Source organism: Lepisma saccharinum, chromosome 28 (assembly GCF_977018435.1).
Source record: "Lepisma saccharinum chromosome 28, izLepSacc3.1, whole genome shotgun sequence".
Lineage (NCBI taxonomy): Eukaryota > Metazoa > Arthropoda > Insecta > Zygentoma > Lepismatidae > Lepisma > Lepisma saccharinum.
In genome coordinates this window covers 13,950,042-13,973,786 of record NC_139256.1, presented here as the reverse complement: position 1 = coordinate 13,973,786, position 23,745 = coordinate 13,950,042, and the positions used below count along the sequence as shown (strand labels likewise).

The window sequence follows — 23,745 nt, the reverse complement described above, 5'->3', positions numbered from 1 at the left end:
TTATTGGCATTCTTCTTTTTTGTAGGAATACTGGGCCCTAAAGGGGGAAGGGTGTGACCCACACCAACCCCCCCTTGAGCACGCCACTGACTGCTAACCAAGTGTCGACGTCACTGCACGTCACTGCAGATCATTAAGCCAGGTGGTCACTGCATTCAAACAAAAGACCGCTCGCGCATTTCCGCCAAAAGGCACTACGATCAATGCAAATCCTTATTGTGAGACTCTTAAGAAAACTATGGCGAGCCATCCAAAACAGGAGGCGAGGAATGCTTTCTGGAGGAATTGTGCTTCTGCACGACAATGCCCGCCCTCACACTGCTGGTGCAACTCAAGAATTGCTGGATCAACTCGGATGGGAAATTTTTGATCATCCACCCTATAGTCTGGACCTTGCTCCTAGTGATTTCCTCCTTTTTCCCAAGCTGAAAGCGTTTCTGGGCAGTAAACGTTTTGGAAGTAATGAAGAGTTGGAGAATGCAGTGACCACCTGGCTTAATGAACTGGCGGCAGAAGAGTATAACATGGGAATCTGAAGCTCGTGCCCAGATATGATAAATGTCTAATTGTAGGAGGTGATTATGTAGAGAAGTGAAGGAAGCTTCAGGTATGTAACAGAATTGTTTTTTTCCAATAAATATTGTTTTTCATTTTGTATAACCAAACGGTCTTTATTTTCTGGATGACCCTCGTACATTGACAAAACAAAAACATAATAGTGCTTATAAAATAATTTAGATTGCAGTATTTTGACACACTCCACACACCGTTCCATTCGATGCAAAAATGTGCACAGGCACTGATAACACACACAGTGGCAATACTGGGAGGGAGATAGTGAGACAAGATGGCTTGAGATGTACAGAGCACTCTCCAGTTTTCACAAGTGGACATGGATTGTCCAAACCTGGTTTAGATCGTGTTTTCAGTAATTTTTGGATATTTTAATGTCAAATGTCAAACCAATCCACAAAGTCAGAAAAAATCCTATTAGTTGCTTAATTGGAAGCACCAGAATCCTGTAAACTTGTAACAAACACAAACAATTATATTTATTTGCAGTGAAGCCTCGGACAAGTGCTAGAGTTGTCCCTCTCTAGGGCCGACTCGGGACCTCGGCTTCCCAGTTCACCTGACTTGAATCCTTTGGTTTTTTGTGTCTGGGGTTATCTGAAAAAACAGTGGCAAAAGCAGAAGTGTTTGCTCAAGGTTGACTTTCCTACAAACCACATTACTACGCACATAACGTCTTTTACACTTAACAGAAACCATACCATACTCGAAGCGGAAATTTCCAGCTTTTGGGATGCTTGCTCGAGTTTGGGGATAGAAAGGGGGATGCTTGTATAGATCAGCATAGACAAATAAAATGTGTGGGGGGAAATTTCCTTAACCAGCCCTGTATTATCACCAATGCCGATACTCCTACTAATTCTCACCAATAATTGAATTTTTTTATCAGTTAGTTAAAAGTTGACTGAAGTGTTGGTTAATATTTGTAATTAAGTATTCCACTCCAATTACATGCATCAAATTACCAAAAGTTTTGCTATAAAATATTCAGCATTTACACCAGAATATTAAATTACATGTTATGTATTGACAAAATCCAAATAAATACACACTTTGAACAGGGGCACGAGGCCAGGGGAGCGCGAGGAGCACCCCCAATCCAAAACCTATAGTCTGCAGAAAACATTGCCTCGTACAGTGTCATATTATGTCATGCCGTTGTCATATTGAGGGCCGAATGTGTACTGGTGTGAGACTGCTGTTATTATTTACAACGGGCAAGCATTGATCCTACTCTCAGAGATTCTGCATTTATTTTCATATACTGTCGGGAGTCTATAAAGATCAGCAGCCCTTGTCTCTATTTCTTCAGAATTGTTGTTAAGAATTGATGCTTCTTGTGTTTCAAGTAGTATGTATGTGTTTTTCTATAAATGTATGTAGCTCAGTGTCAGTTATTGCATGTTTTCCTTTGCACTGTTGATACATAGTTTTGTTGTTCGCCTATGTATTATTCTTCGTTTTCTTAAAGTCGCATTGGAACAAAACATTCAGTTGCTTTCGAGTATCATCAGGTCGTTCTCGGGAAATTATTTAACGCGAGTTGAATTGGTGACGGAAGTTTCTTGTTAACTTGTTCTAGTAGACGTACCATTTCAAGACTGTTGCGAAGAGGCAAAAATTCATGAAGAAATGTTCAAGTTCATTGTTGGGGAGACAGAATTTTTAACTATGGCGTTGCTGTACACTTAGTGTTTTGTCATGACACCACAACAGCATCTGGGCAGGCGAAAGGTAGGCTATGTATTATGTCAAACGAACACATGTAAAAAGAGGAGTAATAAAGCAACGGAACATTTTCAGAAAAGTGAAGTAGTCCAAAAAAAAGTGAGTTCATAATTACATGAAAGTGACTGCATGATTTAGTATTTATTGTGTTATTTTCTTTTTAAAATTACAGAACTTTAGGTTGCACAGAAGTGATTTCTTTCTTTTACACAACACACATAAACTGAATACTCAACAGTTGTTGTCATCTATACAACGTATTTGACATTTGATTAATAAGTGAAGTTTGTACCTCAATTACTTGTAATCAAAGGGATATCGGGTGTGATACCTCGTGGAGGTACATAGTGGTTCGAATCCCACTTTAAACAGTAGGTCAAGTCCCGATTAGCATGTGCATAAAGTGGACTTAAAACAATGGATGTCAATCTAAAATTGTACATTCCAGTCATGGTCATTTATAAGAGCGTTGCAGGAACATGGTAACTTCAAACTGAAGAATTTTTTTTTAGAGGAAGTGAGCAACACTATTAGGGGGGACAATATATCGACCCCTCTCCATGGAAAAATGCCTTGCCTTGCTTGCTTCTCCATGGCAAAAAATACTCCAGTTGTGCCTCCCTTGAACAAGCTCTTATTTTCAAATTTCGAAATGTCGTTATTGTACTAAAATCAGGCAAAAATTAAGCAAACCACTCGTATTCTTCACTTTCATTAGCATATTTTCATAGATGCCTACTAAAAGTTGATTGATGTATGATTTACATTTAATGTTCTCTTTATTTTCAATGTTGCACCCCCTAAATTTCATTCCACACCCTCTCAGCACCCCTAGATGATTAATCCTGGCACCGCCGCTGACCTTGAATTTTGCATAACTTCCACGATAATTAGATTCCATTCACGCAGCATGTTTGCAGACCCCGTGAACAATCAAAATGCAGGAAAAGTATCGGTATAAAGGCTGGTGTCAGTTTGCTTATTTTATCTGCTAACAACAAGAAACGGAGCCAGAAATGAACCAAGAATAAAGATGACACGGAAGAGTTGAGGGTAGTGGACAGCTTCAAATATATAGGAAATTGAGAGCAGTGGAAGAATAGATGAGGAGGTAAACAGAAGAGGACAAATGAGTGGTGAACTTTATCAAAGTGTTCCAAGATTAATATGGAACAGGGATGTACCTATTAAATGCAAGAAGGTAATACATATATAACACATTCTATGTGCCAATTTTTAAGGAGCATATTGGGGAAGACTAGAAGGGATAGAATAAGGAATGAGGAGATCTGACAGACAGTGAAGCTTCAGGACAGGATAGATCAGGCACAGATGAGGTGGTTCGGACACATGAAGAGGTTGGATGCAGAAAGACTACCAGTAAGAGCTTACAATGCACAAGGAGTGGGAATAAGGCCAAGGGAGAGACCAAGATGTCGGTGGAAAGAGCAGATAGTGGAAGGTGTTAGGAGAAGAGGACAAGATTGGAGCACAGTGGAAAGAGAGGAGTGGTGGAAGACCAGGAAAAAATGGAGAGGCTTTACTTCTATGCTGACCCAGCGAGAGGCAGAGCTCTACTTTCTCTAGTTTGGAAATAACAAGCAGGTAAAGATGTGTGAGGAAAAAGTGTTGCATGTTCGGTTGAACTTGTAACAATATGTAAAATGTAGAACCTAAAATAAAATAAGAATCAGAAAATGAAAGCCCATTCATTATTTTATTCATATATATGTTTTCCATGCCATACCACTTAGAGGTTCAAAGTTATCATCATTAGCAAAAGTTAAAATTCTCCACATCACTCATGTCAAAATACAAGTCCATGGTAGTAGGATGATTATTTTGACTGGTCAAAATCATCAGATTCTCATTAGCATACAATCAACTGCATGCCAATGAGTAAACTGCAAAATTGAACCGGAATTTGAGTTGTTGTTTTAAGTCCACCTTAATCACAGATAGGCTAATTGGGACTAGACCTACAATTTAAAGTGGGATCCGCACCACTATGGGTCTCCACCAGCTGTCGAACCCTGAACCCTTGATTACAAGGTGATGACTAACCAGGATTTGAACCTGGGTCTCTAGTATACTGAGTAAGACCCAGTTTCACCCGATTTTTCACTTTCACTGTTTTACTTGTGTGGAAATTGTCCAACCAGTGATACTGTGGCAGGATCAGTTTCTTTTGAATTATGGTGACACAGTTAGCACCAAATGTCTCCAAGTAGGGACCTGAATGTTCCATATGTGCTTCATACACCTTCTGTATGTGCCAAACACACATGCAACATGAGTAAATACATGTCTGTTCAGAAACAGTGTAAATGACAAAAAGAAACGATGATATTTAATACTTTTTTCTATAAAATATAAAATGCATTGTGTTCATGGCTAAATAATAAGTAAATAAATACATATTCTAGTCTCTATGTATACTATTCTTCACTTCTCCCTTCATCCATTGGTTTTTCATTTTTGGGGCAGGAGGTGTAATCCTTTTACACCATATATTTAAATAATAAAAAAGATAATATGCTTATTTTCTTTATTTTCCAAAACAAAATAAATTACAAAGATGCCTTATCATCTTCTTTGATGTTATACAGAAGGTTTGCCCAATCAGGGACAGAATCATGCTTTAGGTATTGGTCCCTACTAAGAGATCTTGTAGATACAATATCTGTTGCTCCAAAGATAGCCCCTAAAAACAAAAATAATATATTATTATTTCTTAACACTGATTTATCCATACAGATACTTAATAACCCTCTAACACATTCCATATATTTGCTTTGACACTTCCTTTCAAAATTTTGTACAAATTGCTAATTTACGATTACATCTTCGTGCTGAATCTACCCTGACACTCCCCAGTACAAAACTGAAGCATGGCTCAACAAGTTGAGTTGTGAAAATTCTCTCGATCTATCGATCAGGTGAGTTGTGGAAAAGATCCTGAGCTTTCCACAACTCACTGCTCGATACCCCAAGATAATTTTTTTCATCATTTGTCACTAGGAAAGCAAGACTTACTTCAAGTTGAGTTGTGTTTAGAGCATACGTAAGTGGCATCTCTGTAAAACTACGGCAGCTTTCAGAATGAAGTCACTAGTGATAATCAACATGCAAAGAGATTTCACAGAGAAATGACAAGTGACATGTTCCCTTCCATCTGTAAAAATCCATTCACTGTGTGCTGTTGTTGATTAATTATGCGTGCACTGTTATTAACTGAATATCATCTTTCAGAATTCGCAAAGGCGAAGCCAAACTTCTATGGGCCAATTACATACCTAAATCACCTGAATATTTGTATATTTGTATGAACGAAAATGCAGAAAATCACTTTTTGATAGAAACTTTTATCACAAACCTTCACAACTGTTTTTTCTGTTACTATGGTAACAACAATGTTGCCAAGCACATTAACGTAATACAACTTATCATAAAGAGAGAACAAACGTTATTAAACATCAACTTTAACATCAACATCTGAAGTTTAAAAATAGATAATGATTATAATTGTATATTTAAAAAATGTCAGAACAGTCACAACTGTGTATTTCATGTCCGAGTGACATGTGCAGCTCATCGCATCACTTTAGTAATAGTGGTAGGCATTCAATCATCTAGTGCATCGCATTGAAGCCTTTATCAAAGAGAATATACTACTACAAACTTCATGCTCAACAGCCCTCTAAAGCATTTCTAGTATTCAAATAACAATAGCTTGATCCTCTATAAAAAACATGGAAATGCCCATGTTTAGAAATATTCTGAACAAGTCATGTGCTCCTCATACTTACATTAATAAAATAACAACATGCAGGCAAAAACAAACAGAACGTACCTCCGAGCCAAGCTACGTAATTCTCTTTTGCAGGAGGTTTATGGAACTTAAATGCCTTCAACGCTAATCGGTTAATGTACTTTGGTGTTTGCAATAAATACTGCAATTCACTCAGCAACCTAGCTTTGAATCCCAAGGCCATTGCTGATCCACCAATCACTAGCAGGTTCTCAGCCAAAGGTTTCCTCATGTCCACAGGGCACTAAAAAGGATGGAAAAATTCATTTATATAATTAATAATATTATCCAAATACATATTTATTAAAAGTTACAATTATAAGTAACATAACTAGGGAACGGAACTTTAGGTAAATAAATGTTTTTTTCTGCGATAAGATAGAGACCCTCGTTTTTGACAAAATTCTGATCATAGCCTTATATGTCAACACACCAAATTTTATTTTATATAAAAACACATATATTCCAGTTTTCCGTATGTAAATACATATTTTGTGAATTTTCATTTTAAATACATAAAATCGCTCATTGACTTCAGCTACCTCGAAATCCTCGAAGGAAAAATGTTTATTCTCCGCACCTTTTATCATATCGAGAGTGTTGGGTTTGTTTTGTCTTTGAACACGCTCGTTGGCAGACTTCTGGCTCCTCGCCTACGATCTTATTGGGGGAAAATATTACCCCCACTGGATTTAACGCACAAGTGCTAATGTCTAAATGTACAGAAAGTTTTCGGAAAAATCAAGGTTTTCAATCTTTGTGCCAAATTGCACGTGTTTTGGAAGGTGAAGTAGAGGAAGAGGAAACTTTGGAAAACTTCAGCGATAGTGACATTTCGTACTTCAAATATGCAAGAATTGTTTCATGTGACGTGGAGCGATCTAAGATGCTTTTTAGAGATAATCGTCACAGATTTACAATGCAGAATTTGGAAAAACTATGGTGATCCACTGGAACTCTTTCAAGAAATAGCTCACTACGAGGTAAGCATTTAGAAACTGATTTCAGGTGTTTAAAATGCATGTAATATTTTGTTTTTGTTACTAAATGTTTTTTCTTTATTTTTGTCACATATTTTCAACATTTATGACACATAAAAAAATAAATATTTCTGAGTTTTTTAGCACATAAAGTTCCGTTCCCTAAACATAACCCATAGTGCAACAGGCCAGCCTCACTCCCACATGCTTCAGCAGAGGTGGGCTATGAATGCCCCCCAGTTGTGGTAGGTTTTCCTTCATCAGGTTACCCCATCTTCTCAGGATGGTGGGAATGTCAAGGGATAAGTTGTTATCCCTCCTCCCCCCCCCCTTTTCAGGGGACTCGCACTAGCACATGTTCAGAACCTGAGCCCAAAGCCTGATGCCTTAGACCACAAGGCCAAGGTGTAGGACTATGATTATAAGTGAAGTCTTGAAAAATGTATTTCAGTAATTTATCGACTACATGTATCTACGGCTTAACACGTAAACACTATTTATTAAAGCCAATGGGATTATGTAAGCAATATAATACCAGGTTGGCTTCTCAAAGTTCGAGGTAAAACTTAAGGCTAAAACTAAAAACAATTTTGGACATGAAAAAACCCACAAATGAATTTCACAGGAACTTCAAGAAAACATTATTTGCATTAATTTATTTGATACAAGTGCAAAATAATTAAATAAAGGATTTGCTCAAGACGAACACATCTCTAAATTGAGTCAAGTAGTACAAGAACCTACCTTAAGGATTGCATCAAGGATCATGGTTGACAGAGAAATCTCATCGTTATCCTGCTCGAACATTATGTCGTACGAGAGTTCCCTCACTCTTCCTGGGATGTTGAGGATCCTGCTTCCTCCCAGTTGATACGTGACGTCTGGAGGAGGTTTCGGCTGCTGCACGGTGGCATCCAACTTGGCTGCAAACATCATCTGGGATCTATCTAATGTTGTCACGAAACATGTTCTTACTGGAAATGACAAATATAGTTATGAACACATTGATTGATTGATTTGGTTTATTTTACTTAGCTTTTCTGCCACTTTTGGCTAACTGCAAAGATGAGGATGAGTGATGATATGATGAAATTGATGAAGGGACACTCACAAAAAACATCCATGCCCAGGCTGGGTTTCGAACCTGGAACCCCTGGCTTCGTAGCATGGTATGCTAACCATTCTACCATGCAGGTTGGCAGTTATCAACAGATGATTTAGACAATTTTCAGCCAATGAAAGTTTGCAACTTATTACTTATATTACATTGCACTACACTACTCTTTTCATATTTGTAAAAATTATAACAAAAAATGACAAAATGATATACACTTGCCTTTATATGGATCAAAATAGATTTTCTTTGTTTTTGGTTGAAAGAATGCTATGATAACATTAGGCAACAAAGGGTAAACCAATAATACAACCTCTGACAATAAAGTTCGGTGAATGATCCTGAATATCGAAAGTAGACGAATTCTTAATGAAACCTACCTTACTGTCCTTTGAAGTAGTCCCCTCCCATGGCTATGCACCGTTGAGAACCGCTGTACATGTCCTGGAAACTTTTAGAAAAGTCTTCTTTCGGGATGGTGTTCAAGACTCTCGCCACGTTCCGTTGGATGTCTGGAATATCCTCAAATCTCTGACCTTTCAAAGCGATTTTGAGGCATGGGAAGAGAAAGAAATCTGGAGGATTCAGATCCAAATTTCTTGCAATGCATTGCTACAGAGGATGAGCGCTGGTGTGTGAGGTACGACCCTGAAACGAAACGCCAAAGCATGGAATGACGTTCTCCTGCATCACCCCATCGGAAGAAGGTCAAGGCGTAAAAATCACGCATCAAGACGATGCTTATCACTTTCTTTGACAGTGATGGCATGATCCACAAGGAATTCCTGCCGGAGGTAACAAAAATTTTTCTGCCTTGGCCTTCTTACGAAGGGGTGATGCAGGGTAACGCCATTCCATGCTTTGGCGTTTCGTTTCAGGGTCGTACCTCACACACCAGCTCTCATCTTCTGTAGCAATGCATTGCAAGAAATTTGGATCTGAATCCTCCAGATTTCTTTCTCTTCCCACGCCTCAAAATTGCTTTGAAAGGTCAGAGATTTGAGGATATTCCGGACATCCAACGGAACGTGACGAGGGTCTTGAACACCATCCCGAAAGAAGACTTTTCTAAAAGTTACCAGGACATGTACAGCCGTTCTCAACAGTGCATAGCCATGGGAGGGGACTACTTCGAAGGACAGTAAGGTAGGTTTCATTAAGATTTCGTCTACTTTCGATATTCAGGATCATTCACCGAACTTCATTGTCAGAGGTTGTATTTCAACTTTACTGATGTGGAAACTCTTCATCTATTTCAGCCAATACTGACACTTCAATCTGTGTCAAATTATAATTCTGATGAATTATAATTTCACATTCTTCCAGTCTCTGGCTGGGTCAACATGGAAGTCAAGCCTCTTCACTTTCTTGTTTTTCTACCACTCCACCTCTCATTCTCTACCATCTGCTCTATCCACCGACATCTTGCTTTGTCATCCCATTCATCTTTTCCCTCTCCTTGCACAGAGTATGATCTCAGATAGCCCATCCTCATCATACATCTGAATCATCTCATTGTGTCTGAACAGTGGTATCAGTGACATTGGTTGGAATTTCATAACCGGTACTAGGTAATATTTTTCTGGTGTTTGGGTATTTTGTACGGCTGCAAAATTGCCTTGCAACACTTTCAAAAATCTAATTATAATAGAATTTAAGCAAACTTTGAAGTTTTTATTTACTTTGCAGCACTAATCCATGAAACACTGACATGATATGACAGTCATTTTAATATTCCTATTTCAACAAAATCCTCCAGTTCTGAATAACACAAATAACATAGTACCATTACAATCACGCATGTCCTTTTGTTAACATGTAAAAAAAGGTAAAGGTAAAGTGTTCCCCTGTGCTTAGCACCACACCATGAAGGCATATAGGGGGTGTGGGGGTGATGCCCCACACTTTCTTGGTCCGGTCATGTTAACATGTACCTAACACAAATACCAAAAAAGTAATGTATAATTGCATTACATTACTACCCAAATCTGTTAGTATTTCTAACAGTAAATGCTAGAGTGATCTAAAAGAACCTTCAGTATTGAGAAGCTAGCAACATACCTTTAATATCTTCAATTACAGAGTCAGTCAAGCCAGTATCTCCTCTCCCTGCTTCCATAGGCTCTTCGGGGACTACACTCTTATCCATAAGTGACCTGACATTGCTGGAAAGGAAGAAAAAGAAACATAAGTAAAGTTCAGCCCATATTGATACTTAAAATTAAAAGATTCAAAGTACTTCAGAATATTTATAAAGTTTTCGATGAAATTATACCAGAATTTGCTATAAAATATTCATAGTTTCACATGAGATAAGCATTTAATTATGAAACCAATTTCCGCAAAGATTGTTTTTGCATAAATTGTGAAAATCATGCATTTTGCTTCATTTCTATGATATTCAGGCTATGTGAAAGCACCATACAATATTTTATCTCCGTAAGACACCTGCACATTGGGTAAGTATTGACAAGGCACGGTGATTAAATTCATCGGCATCGGTTCAGCCTTCAGATAAGCCATATTAATATCTGAAAATGAAACTGAAATCTCACCCCCCCCCCCTTCCCGAAGAGCACAGGGTGCATATGAACTGAAGGTTCATTCAGGAGTTGTTACTGTAGTATTTTTCATTAGGGTTACAACTGTAAATACCATACATGCGTAGGTACCAATAGATTACAGACTTAAAATACGTATATACATGTAATTAACAGGAAACCGGCCTACAATGAGCTTAAAATAGTTTGTTTAAGAGTTAGAATAAGAATTGCTTATTTAGATATTTATATAAGACGTAAGCAAGTTACTAAAGATATATCCGTGAAACTTACTTGTAAATGTTTTACTAATTTCGGTAGCCTTTGTCACCATCCACCGAAATTAATAGAACATTTACAAGTAAGTTGCGCGGATCTTTAGTAACTCGCTTACGTCTTTTATTGTCAACCGCATTGTTTATTCCCCTCAACATGAATAGAAATTTATATTACTGTAATAAAGTACACTACTTTTATGTTCATAAGGCCAACAGGAAAATGAGAGAATTGAGATTTACACTATTTACAGAAACACCTCACTTTATGATGGCATTCCTTATCAGAAAACAATGGATATATTTTATACACCTACAAATGGGAATTGGTTCTTGCGCCATAAAAGATAATCACTGCAAAATGAACACTCATAATCAAACCATACAATATTCATGGAATTGTTCCTTTCCAAAATCTACTTCCCTTCCAAACAATGAAAACTATGTAAGTATTGATTATTATATTCTATACATTCTCACCCACATCCCACAACACACAATTAGCCTGCTTACACGGCTCCTCCCACACCAAAAACAAAAAACCTGGTTTCAGATGCACCTCTGTACTTTAATCCATGAAGATGAGAGTGGTGTTATCTCGAAAGCACGGAATCATATTCAGAACCGACTTGGCTGGCATTCAGGAAGAATATCTTCATTATATTTGCCAATGTAATAGTTAGGCCAGCTGCACATGACACGACATAATGAGTCATTCTTGTCACAAACTGTCTCAATGAAGATTTAACATTAATCCCTTATGGGAGGTCGCACACAGGATGAAACGTTTGACACGAGGACAAAACAATCTGTGGATGTGCCAATCCACTCACTTCAGACAAAGACTGGAAACTTCAAGCCAACAATTAAATGTATTAAATGGTTAATATCATATTTTCTAACCAATTATTTGCCAAATATATTCAATTCACAACATATAAACTAGGGATGTGCTGATATGAAATTTTGGCCGATACCGATACAGTACCGATATAAAATTTACCGATACCGATAACCGATATTCTACCGATCCGATATAAAATTAGAAATGGTCCTTGAAGACCCTGAAATTTTCATTGATCTTCGTAATAAATCTGTGTTTCGAGCTGAATGCAATGCAAAAGAAGTTGAATATTTAGACATTTACTTTTTCAGATAGTAGGGCATGGAGATTATCCATAAAAATTACAACAAAATGGCAGAATTTTGGACTAAATTATAAGATATTTATCGATATATCGGATCGGTAATTTTACCGATAAACCGATACACCGATATGCCTATATCGGCCGATATCGATAGAGTACCGATTAATCGGTCCCATCCCTAATATAAACTGATATATCAATTCTACATACACATTGATACACTGATTCTGCTGTAAACTGTTATACTTATAATGCATGCTGCAAGCCCTTGAAGTGATCTTTTTAAGGCCTCATGGAGTATAATGTGTGCATGGACGAAATCTGCTATCAGATTTTAGCCAACACATTGACTCGTCTTGATGTGTCGTGTTGTGTTAAGTTTCCTTACATTGCATCTAATCTGGTGTGCGGCTGGCCTTATTCCCAGAAAATCATTGTCAAAGTAATTGCAACAATTTAAGCATTGTGCAAAATAGCTTGATAAAAGCTTTATATTCATATTTCAGATAAGTTTTTTAGACCTTGAGATTTGCAAAACAGACAAGAAAATTAGGATGGGCGTATTTCATAAGCCTATGTCAGGAGAAATGTATATCAACAGGGAATTCGCACACCAAACAGGACTAAGTATAATGTTTTTTTCTAAATTTCATCGAGCGTGCAATAAGATTATGTAATTGTAAGGAGAATTTAAAGAAAGAAATGGAATGGATATTTGATGTGGGTAGAAAGAACGGCTACAAAAAGATGGAAAGGAAGAGGAAGAATTTAAGCAGAGCACGAAAGATATGTGCAAAAGCTGATAATAACGAGAGAACAAACAAGGATGTAACAGAAGAGGGAGAAAACAAAAGCGAAGAGGAAGGGAAAGTTAGGTACGTAGGAATCCCATATATTAGAGGAGTGTCGGAGAAAGTGGAAAAGATAGTAAAGGTATACGGAATCAAATGTGGGATGAAAGCACCTAAAAACCTGGAGAAATACTTGACGAATTACAAAAGGGAGGGAATGAAAAAGGAAGATAAAGAGGAAGGGAAGAAAGGGGTATATAAGATTAAATGTCAATGCAATAAAGAGTATATACGACAAACAGGTAGAAGCATGGGCATACGTTGGAAGGAACATGATAAAGATATAAGGGAGGGGATCCCCCGGACCGGACTATCAGAGCACATTATAGAGGAACGAGAAATTATAAGGGAAGAGGAAAAATTGCTTAGGAGGAATGTCTGAGGCCTCATACATTTGTAAAAATAGAGAGAATAAACTTAACAGAGAAGACGGTAATATAGACAAACTATGATTGAAATGGTCAAAAAAATGGGAGAAACGGGAATATGAGGAAATTGGATTCCAGGTTACCTCTGACGTAATACACGAAGCACAAGTCATACGCGATTTTGTTCTTGAAATGACGTAATGAAGAGGAGAAATGAAGGGGCATTGAAAGGGAGGGGAAAAATGACTTGCCTGCGACCTCATGCATACGCACAGGCAGTCCGCATGAGAATAGTGCTATAAGAGGGCATCTTTTCTTTTTTTAAAAAAAGTTTTTAACTTGCACGAGGGTCTTTTGGTGGAAGGTTTTATAGTGATTATTTTAATAACAGTGAGTATGGGGCCAGCTAATGTTTTAGCGTTTTCCAAATATTTTACCTTTACCATATGATACCTAATGACGAGAGTAAGAATTGACGTGGCTATGGCAATATTCAGATAGCCGAAATATAGGACCTGAAGAAGGGAGCAGTGGTTCCTGAAACGTTGTCGGTGTACAAAATGAATACTCACTTTACGTAAGTAATAAATAATTTTGTATTTTTAATTTTTAGAAATACCAAAGAAAAAGCATTATAAGTAAAGATGAAAAGTAACTATACAAAACCCTTATGCTTTCTTTTATTGTTTGTGATAGGATAACAGGTAATGCATACAAACAAGAAGAAATTATGTGTGTCCCTATGAACTTCATACTAACCTATGAACAGCTTCTCCTGCCAACGGTTGGGCTTGCCATGCATGCAGCACAGGAACGCCTTCATACACAGGAATCAGAACAGCTTCCTGGTAGCCAACATCAAAGACGAGAGCAGTGTTCACTCCTAACGTACACAAGGACACCAAATGCGATGGGACAAATAATATAGACGACACCTGCAATTTTTAATATTGCATTAGCTGGTTCGGTTAGATCTTCTAACAGACATCCTAACAAGAAGTTGCACGATACACTTTCAAAGAAATATTTCTAAAAGTAAATGTTATCATATATTCTTACTCATTCCCAACATCACCTCTATTTCTACATTCATACCATTATGAATTCTGATTAGGGATAGACCAATATGAAATTTTAATTGATGTAGATAAGGTATTAATTAGGCCGATACCATTTTGAACCAATATCAATGACAATATTATTACTGATTCTGATCGATACCAAGGCTTGAAAATTGTAATGAAAAATTGTTCACAATAGTCATTAATATTAATATGCAAGCATTTCACTGCAATTATGGCTCTCATATATTCATAAAATACATGTGTTCGGACAATACTGGTGCAAAATAAATGAAAACTGAATTTTGCATAATTGTTAGGATAAAAAATGATGAGTGAAACTGTCCGAACAAAATTTACACATAGTGAGGCAGAATCGGCAGGCTCTGTATCACACTCCCTAACAAGGGATGAGACACGAGTCCACCACTTTCACCCCAGGTACAAAGAATAACATAAGCAATAAAAATAAACTAAGGGAGAGGGAATGATGAGAAAAGTGGTATTGCTCCATACTGATAATGCACCAGATCATGTCTCTTCTACTGCCATGGACTAAGTCCATGAGTATGGTTTGAACTTGCTCTGCATCCACCATACTCACCAGATATGGGTCCTATGGTCCATTTCCTTCTCTCTCTCGGCTAGAACCTGACTTGCAACAAATAATGACTTCACACAAGCTGTGAAGCTCTATTTACGCATGTAAGAGGAAATGTTCTATTTAGAACAAAGAAAATCCAATTGATAGACATGTGGTTTATATTATTCACACCAACTAAGATTCCCCAACAATATATTTATATTAAGAAGTTATTTTTTAAAACATGAAACAAGAATTGTACATAAATTATACAGAAATCAGGTGATGTAAAGTTCTATCTGCATTTTAAATTCTGCTCACCTCATAATGTTTGAAAAGAACTTTGGCCAAGGTTCCTCTAAAAGCAGTGGGACACAGCAATGATTCAACTATTACAACTCTCCTATCCTTTGGATTCACCAGCAAATACCTAAAACATACAAAATACTTCAGTTCCAACAATAGCACAACACAAAAAATGTTTAGTAGGAAATTTCAAATGTATCTCATAATCAACAAAATAAACTAAGGAACGACTTGAGATGACCGGATCCCTCTCCGATTTTCTTCATATTTGGCATACTCACTAATTGCGGCCTCCTAATCACGAATCTGAAGTTAAAATTTGTCGGAAACGTCTAGAAATTGCAAAATAAGCTAAAATAAGGCGTTAGTTTCTGGAATGGAAACTGTCTATTTTTGCGAAATTTTTTGTTTCACAACCAAATATATATATTCCTGATACTACCACGACACCAAATTTTAACTATGTTTGCCTAACCTAACCACGCGCCAATGGTTCGCAATTATTTCCAATTTCTAGATCCTGATACTACCACGACACCAAATTTTAACTATGTTTGCCTAATCTAACCACACGCCAATGGTTCGTGGGGCTAGCACCAATGGTTCGTGAGGCTAGCGTCAATGGTTTGCAATTTCTAGATGTGACCGACAATTTTTAACTTCAGATTCGTGATTAGGAGGCCTCAATTAGTGACTATGTCAAATATGAAGAAAATCGGAGAGGGGTCCGGTCATCTCAAGTCATACCTAAACTAACTAAAAAAAACAACAACAGGGGAACACATTTTTTGTAGATTTTCCTTGGAGATGCAAGAACCTGATCACAGGTCGATACCCAATATTGTCCAACATGCTCCTGTCTCTAACTCCAGTTCTACAGGACCTGTAGTGATAGCAATTAGCACAATTTTTATTGAGATACCAATCTACTATTGTGTAAAATTTCAGATCTCTAGCACTTCTATCATTGTGATAAGAACTTTTTGTCCTCCCCTCGTGGCCCACACAGACACTAATTAAGACTAAACTACAGTTAATTTACATGGGATTAACATAGTCCTCGTTGCACTTATTTTGCGATACAATCATTTTAGTAGGGAGGGGGGATTCTCCATTCCTACATGGCAGGGTTTATATAATTACATGCATTCAATTTGATAGATGACAGAAAGGCACGAAGATTGAACATCAAAAGTCTGATTAACAACGCAAAAATCACATATGAGAAAAAAAATAATGAGGTCTTGTAACTTACCTGAAGTATAAAAAGTGAATGAAGTCAACAAGCATATCATACAATTCATCAGTGTTCTTGTAATTGATGATTCTTTTCACTTCACCTGATCGTTGGCATTTCACACTGCTTGGAACAATGCATCGTGGGCTGGATTCACCAGCGAATCCACACCTTGACAGAAAAAAAATAGTGACATGCTTAGAAAGTTTATCTGACACTGGGACACCTTTATTATTTTAGCATACCAGTCAAATTTTACATATTCTTTTTCGGTCAGCATAAATTTATCTGACACTGTGGCATCATTATTATGTTAGCTGTAATGGTATAGTGGGGTTAAGCCGCGATCGCGCGAGATGTTTAAGAGGAAGCGGCTGTGCGACGGTCGCAACTTCAAAGTTAGAGCAAAAACCAACACTATATATCACAAATACAATTTTTGTGTCGCCCTTCTCGCACGACAATGCAGGAGTCTACAAGCAACGTCGGCGAGAAGCGCAAGACAAAGCCCCGTAATAAAGTGCACACCCTATATATATATATGTATCTAATGCACTCATAAAAATTAGAGGGTCCGTCAACGAATAGCACTCTGTGCCTTCTCCGTTGAAATCATTCACACTCTCAATTACTATATCATCCACTCTTATCTTTTGGTCTTGCACTCACGTAAATACAATATTACTCAATAGTACCTTTTACTCCAGTCTATGGTTACCACGTGATGCATATCTCATGCACGTTTTTATCAACTGGTGCATGATAGATTTCAAGTGAGCTAAAATTTACAATTTGGTGGTTCAATCATCGACAACGTATTGCATTGCACAAATATCATGTATTTCAGAAAACAACAACCAACACGTAAAATTGACCAACATCAACAGGGTCTATATAAGGCCAATACTAGTTTCACCAAAAAGACGTGCGTCCACGCCCAAATTCCCAAAAAACACGTCCTGCGTGTATAATTTAATTGACTTCAACCATTCACTTCATTAACAATACGTAATCAGTATGTTGGTATTTCCCTCTACCCATTCAAACACAAAGATTTAACAATTAACAATACATTATAACCCATACGTTCACTACAAACAAGTTTTCTTTTGCATCATGCTGTTTTTACTTTTACATTAACAAGTTTTTTGGCATTTAAACAATATTGTCCCCAATTCTCCTGATTCTTAATGCTACCGTAAAAAAGGGAAGAAAGGTGCAAATGGAACAAACGTCCCGAATCAATTAATAAATGGGGGAAAATGAAGGTTCATAAATGTTGCGTTAATAACGAGGACTTCAACTCGAGGTTCCCCTTTTTTTTTTGACTACCAGCTCAAATTAACACACGCCAGCCTAAGGAACGTATCACAAGATCAGCAAAAACTGCACTACTCATTCGCTGCACAAAAATGTTCACTCGTTAGTAATTACTAGGATAAACCAGAATCTTTGATGACAAAATAGTTTTTTTCTTTGAGCCAAATGTCAAGTAAGAATCAATTTGTTCTGTTCCCAATAATTTAAATGTGTAATTATCCTTACATTAATTCACTTAAAGCGTTCAAGGCATCAAAAAGGCGACGCGCTACAAAGGGAAAAAGGGGGGAGAGAAAACCAGAGTGCAACAAAAGTTTTACGCGCAATGCTTATGCGTGGTTAAAATGAAATATGACGTGGAACTTCGCCACAAAGATGTTAAGTTCATTATCACAGCAGAGAGAATTTACATACCTACGCCAAACAAACTTCGCCTTCAAAGTCCTCGTAATGCCGCTGCCCTATTTATGTCCTTGTCCTCTTTTGATATTGACCCATTCCTCAAATGGCAAAAATAGGAAAACTTCCGTCCGCCAGAGCAGCACGCCGGGCACGTCTCTCGCTGGCTAAGTTGTGCGGAAGGGGTTGACCTTCACATTCCCGTCGATTCAAAAGTCGTTGAAGCACTGCCGAGGTGTTTTACGTCCTCAGCGCTTGTACCAAGTCTGCCGCAAGAGGCAGCACTGGTCACTGAGCCATCGAGGGCGAACGGCCTCTGATGGCGGAAAATTAAACTAATATTTTACGTGAAATTTTCCAAATATGTAGCGTTTGTAATATGAGGATATAAAAACGTTACATAGCATACTAGTCAAATTTTATGCATAATTTTTTGACCAACATAATATATCATTTCAAAAATTACGTATATCAACTAAAATCTTTTGTGCGCTTTCCCCTTGATCCATTCAGCTCGGGCCATAAGGAAGCATGCTCCACTCTCCCCCTCTCCTCTGCGCGGTTCACTGGAGTCATGGATTCTGTACCTTACATCAATGACAACAATGTGAATAGGATTCTACCCAAACACATACATCTATTTAAAATTACAATGAGCCCTATTTAACATCATATCATCTTTCACATTTTCCCAATTGTCATGTTGACCCAAGTTACAACTGTTTAATTCTGAACCTTTGTGCTAAAATGTAGGAACTAATATTGCCTTGGATATATACTGCTGGAGCCTTCTGCTTGAGAACTGTTACTGTGTTATCATTGTGTTGTTTTCAATATATTGACAAATATTTGCATATTTAAGAGATATGTGTAATAGATACAGGCTTGTGTATTTGAGTTAGGCTTAGGGCTATTCTTAGCACTACAATAACATACCCAAATGCTTTCGAAGTTAGGTTAGACAGGACAGGTTTAGAGCTCTTAGCATTGAAATAACATCCATGAATACTTTTGTTATTGCACGTTACATGGGTCAGGACAGATGACTACGTGGTATCTAATCTTCAGCATGACTCACCTTCAACCCATCTTGTGAAAACCCAGCAGTGGTCTGTCACCAAGGTGATAGTAAATGAAGAATTGCTGCTCGCTGGGAAGTATAGATGTGCATAAACTAGCCTACTTTTTTTAAAAAAATATTTTCATATTTTCTCTAATAGTACACTGTGAAACTCTAAATTGCACTAATTACTTAATTACTTTTATACAATAATTTATAGCTTTCTACAAGACTTTGTAATGCTTTTACCAACTTGTTCCTCTGCAGATATTTACAGTATTTTATTATATTACTTTTCTTAACCTTAGGTACTATGGACGGTCTGTCAGACCGCTGTGTTATTTTGTTTCCATTTTTCTACCTTACCCCTTCGAATGAAAAGTGGACTCTTCCATGTACCTTTCCGTTGAGATGCAATTCACACCAGTTCAAAGTCTTACATTGTCGTCTTTGATGTCTGAATACTTATTCAGTTTTGTTTCCGGTGAGCAGTCTGTCAGACGTGCCATAGTACTTACGTGAGTTTTTTACCCCATATACTCAGTTTATATTACGTGTGCTGTTGTGTGCGGTGTCTTTCAATCTACATGTAAACATGGCTGAGAAAGCAGCACCTTCTGGACAAAGTGTTTTGCGACGTTCAGATTCTAATTACGAGTATAATTACTCGTAATTAATTACTTGTATAAAAGGAAATCTAAGGAACTTATTGATGAAGTTCTAAACGACAATGATAATGATTCTGACTTTGAATTCATTAGTGATCATGATACGGATACAGAGGAGGAACGTGACGTGAGTGATGAAGATGCAGTTGAACAAAGTGAAAGTGTGGATTATTTCTAAGGAATGCTTCAAATGGAGGAAACAGCAACCACCAACAAATGTGAGAACAAGACAGCATAATATCATCCTGCAACTACCAGGTTTGAGACCTACTGCCAAAAGACTTGGAGAAAACCTTGACGTCATAGAAGTATGGGGACTTCTGTTCACAGAAGATATTCTTCAGGAAATCCTTCTATGGACAAATGTGAAAATAGCAAAACTTAAGAGCTGAATATACTAACACAAATTTGCCTTATATTCAAGATCTTGACTTGGTGGAACTGAAGGCACTTATTGGCTTGTTGGTTTTTACAGCTATTTTCAAAGCTGGAAACTAATCAATTCACAGCTTCTTTGCAACTGATGGGACCGGCAGGGATGTTTTCAGATGTACAATGTTGAAAGAGAGATTTGGTAAATGTCTGTTATATAGGACACACATTAAAATTGGATATTTTGTGTTTCAGATGGTTTCAGATGTGGAAATATTTGAAGGTGCCATTATGCTTTTACATGAAAATAACTTCGATTTTTCACATTACGAGTAATTCTTTTAGTTCCTTTATTCCATTGCAGAACATACAATATGGTGCGCACAGCTGTGGATCATCGCACGTCGTGCTTGTGTTTTGTCGACTTGGAGTGGGTATGCAGTGTTTCCAACCTTCTTAACCGAAAAATACCTACTTTTGTGTTCATTATGTCATCACAAACCATTGACGGATAGCCCCAAAAACCATTCATGATAGCCCCATGAACCACTGACCGATACCCCACCCCCACGGACCATTTCCGGCAAGGTTAGGTAAGTATAGTTTAAAAAAAAATCTCGTAAAAAAAAGGCACATTTGGAAACACTAGCGAGACCACGTGACTTTCGACGCTCGCGTCATCTGCCAGGTACATAATGAAAACAACAGCAGAATGTTGTCGTTTTACACAAAATGTAAGTTTATTATATCAAAAGTGCTTATTTCTTGTTGTGCAGCATTCTACGGTGAGAAAATACCTCCACGAACTTTCAACATGCAACAGTAAGTAGTTTCTTCTGTAAAAATGAAGAAATGTGTCTCCGATATAACAGACATTTACCGTCTTTTGTTTTTGTTAACAGCTTTACGCTTTGACAACTCAGATGACTGAGAGGGGAGGAAGAAAGAAGACAAGGCAGCAGCTATCTAAAAAATATTTCAAAGATTTATCGATAACAGCCAACTGTGCTATTCACTGGGTGTATCAGTATGTGTGGATGAAATACTCCTTCCTTCTCGTGGCAGATGTAGCTTCAGAATGTATATGTCAAAAAAGCAGGCTAATATGTGCTGAAAATTTAATGTTTGACGGATGCACGAACACTTATGATCTCGTTGTTATTAAATTGTCTGTATTGTTTATACTATTATTATTTTTTAAATTATATGTACACCATAATAAACTAACTTCATTTAACATGACTTAACCCCTAAAATAAATAAAATTTTATTTCTGTGACGTAAGTATCCTAAAACATAGAAAATGACACAGAGGTCTCATAGACTGCTCCATAGTAGTTGCGTAACTATTCACGTCCATACTACCTAAGGGTCAAAATAAGAATGGTTAACAGTTTCATAGATCGGAGACACATTAAAATTTGATATTTTGTGTTTCACATGGTTCGTACTAACCAATTGTGTATTCGTGATTAAAATTACCACCTGAGCGCTAGTGTCGTTTCCAATATGGCCACTCTAAGTAGGATAAATCTTTGTTTACATTCAGCAGTTGTACAAAATAGCAGCGTGTTGTCTTGACTGGTATGGTAGACAACATTTAAATTACGCATTATTTTTAAATATTGTGAATGCGATGTGAATTTCAGGAACTCTAAAAAACATGAAGCTGTACTGAGAACGAAGCATTTAATTATGATAGGCAAAAATAACACGGAAAATGCAGACGAAACTATGTATACGCACTGGTTGTCCAAAGCAGTGCTGTATCATCTGCACGTCATGTTGTAACTGGGGTTCTCGGAAATTATTTGAAAATAAAGGAATTGAAATTGACCTGTACTTGAAAAGCTGGGACAGGATAAAATTGCGAACATATCGTTGCAGTTCTTTCTCGAAAGAGAAAGGCTGGTTTAATAATAATATTCACGATTTCATGACCAGGCTATACTCACTGAAAAGGACATCGTACTGAATGGAACATAGCATGTCCACTTTTATTTCTGCTTACATTTCACATTAATTCATTCTCAAAAAAATTTCATCTTCTCTCTTAATCGACTTGCACCTGTTCCAAATTTCACACATACATAATACCGGTAATACATGGACACATTGGGTAAGACGCTTCATGATTTTTCGAAAAAAAAAAAAAGAAGCATGAAGTACCATTTAAAACTTTATTTTCATGGTAATATATATTTATCTCTCGAAAAATAAAGTAAGCAGACTCGTGCATTCTTCGTAATTTCCTTGCTGGATTACAGTGTTATATCCCCCATACCAATCTTCTGTCAAGTACGTTTTCCCTGATTTATTGATAAATTTAATTTTGTTGATTCCACGGGGTGGAAACACATGAAAACTTTAATTTTTTTCTGACCCATAAAACGATTTAGAGCCAAAAAAACTGAACAGTAGACCTTACTCTCTCGCATATTCCCCATGCTTTAAACGACTTCAACACAACGTATCCTACTTAGAGTACTTACTGAAAATCCCACCAGATGGTATATCGGTTAATTTTAATCGCGAATTGCGGAACATAGTTCTAGGTGTCCTGAACCTAGCTTCAAATTTCAGGAAGCAATCACTGTGCGATACGTAAAAAAATGCAATCTATGAACACCTTGAGATTGTCTTGTTTATCCAAAATAAATCATTGCGATAAAAATGGATAAACTAGGTGAATTTGGTATTTTTTTACCCTTGCACTTTTAATTTATTCAATGAATAAATCTCTTTCAGCGAGTCCTACTGCATCTGTGCATCTTGTTATTTGTAAAAAGAAATACGATAAGTCTTAGTACCCTTAAAATACAATCCATTATAAAGTTTAAATAAGGTTCGATGAAGATAGCCTTCTTAACTTACTTTGTGTATGCAGAACCAACATCAATGACAACAGCATATTTTTCGCTTATAAGTCCGATTCCTTCATACAGTGGCATTATTCGCAGGTAAGGAGTACCACTTATATGATTGAAAGTAAAAGCAAAATAATTAAAATAACACAGACATCTATATCTATCGTCTGTGATCGCCGTCTCACTTCGAGCTGTCAAGTATCCACCTTGGTATCAAACAAAACAACGACAAGGTAACGAGTTGCCTACATGTTAAGATCACAGTTGAGAAGAGCGCAGATAATACAGGCAGCGAACGCCATTTTTTCTAGCTGAGAAAGAAATTGACGAGTGGAGAGTGCGTTACAGTATGAGATTTTCACTTATAATTACGAACAAGAACTTAAATATAGTTTTACCGTCAAACTTATAGCTACTATAAGTATAATAAAAGGGTAAATACTGTAAAACATTCCAATCAGTTTCTCAACTGTTGACCGAATGC

The 23,745-nt window shown here is 37.2% G+C and overlaps 1 protein-coding gene across 1 annotated transcript; it reads right to left on the bottom strand.

Moving 5' to 3' along the window:
• Positions 1-4,832: 4,832 nt before the first annotated feature.
• On the bottom strand, positions 4,833-23,524 carry Arp10 (Actin-related protein 10). Its single transcript, XM_083113566.1, has 8 exons — positions 23,269-23,524; positions 16,594-16,746; positions 15,354-15,462; positions 14,148-14,323; positions 10,268-10,371; positions 7,837-8,066; positions 6,155-6,356; positions 4,833-5,005 (listed from the first exon to the last, which is right to left on the bottom strand). Exons 1-8 carry the CDS (start codon positions 23,343-23,345, stop codon positions 4,872-4,874), a joined length of 1,185 nt encoding a protein of 394 aa, XP_082969692.1. The 5' UTR covers positions 23,346-23,524; the 3' UTR covers positions 4,833-4,871.
• Between the last annotated feature and the right edge of the window lie 221 nt (positions 23,525-23,745).

Excerpts from the sequence above, each read along its gene's own strand:
- Arp10 (XM_083113566.1), bottom strand. The coding sequence starts at position 23,345 with ATGCCACTGTATGAAGGAATCGGACTTATAAGCGAAAAATATGCTGTT. Across the intron at positions 15,463-16,593 it reads ATTCACTTTTTATACTTCAG|GTATTTGCTGGTGAATCCAA; the intron begins GTAAGTTACAAG and ends TGTATGTTTTAG. Across the intron at positions 14,324-15,353 it reads TTCTTTTCAAACATTATGAG|GTGTCGTCTATATTATTTGT; the intron begins GTGAGCAGAATT and ends TAAAAATTGCAG.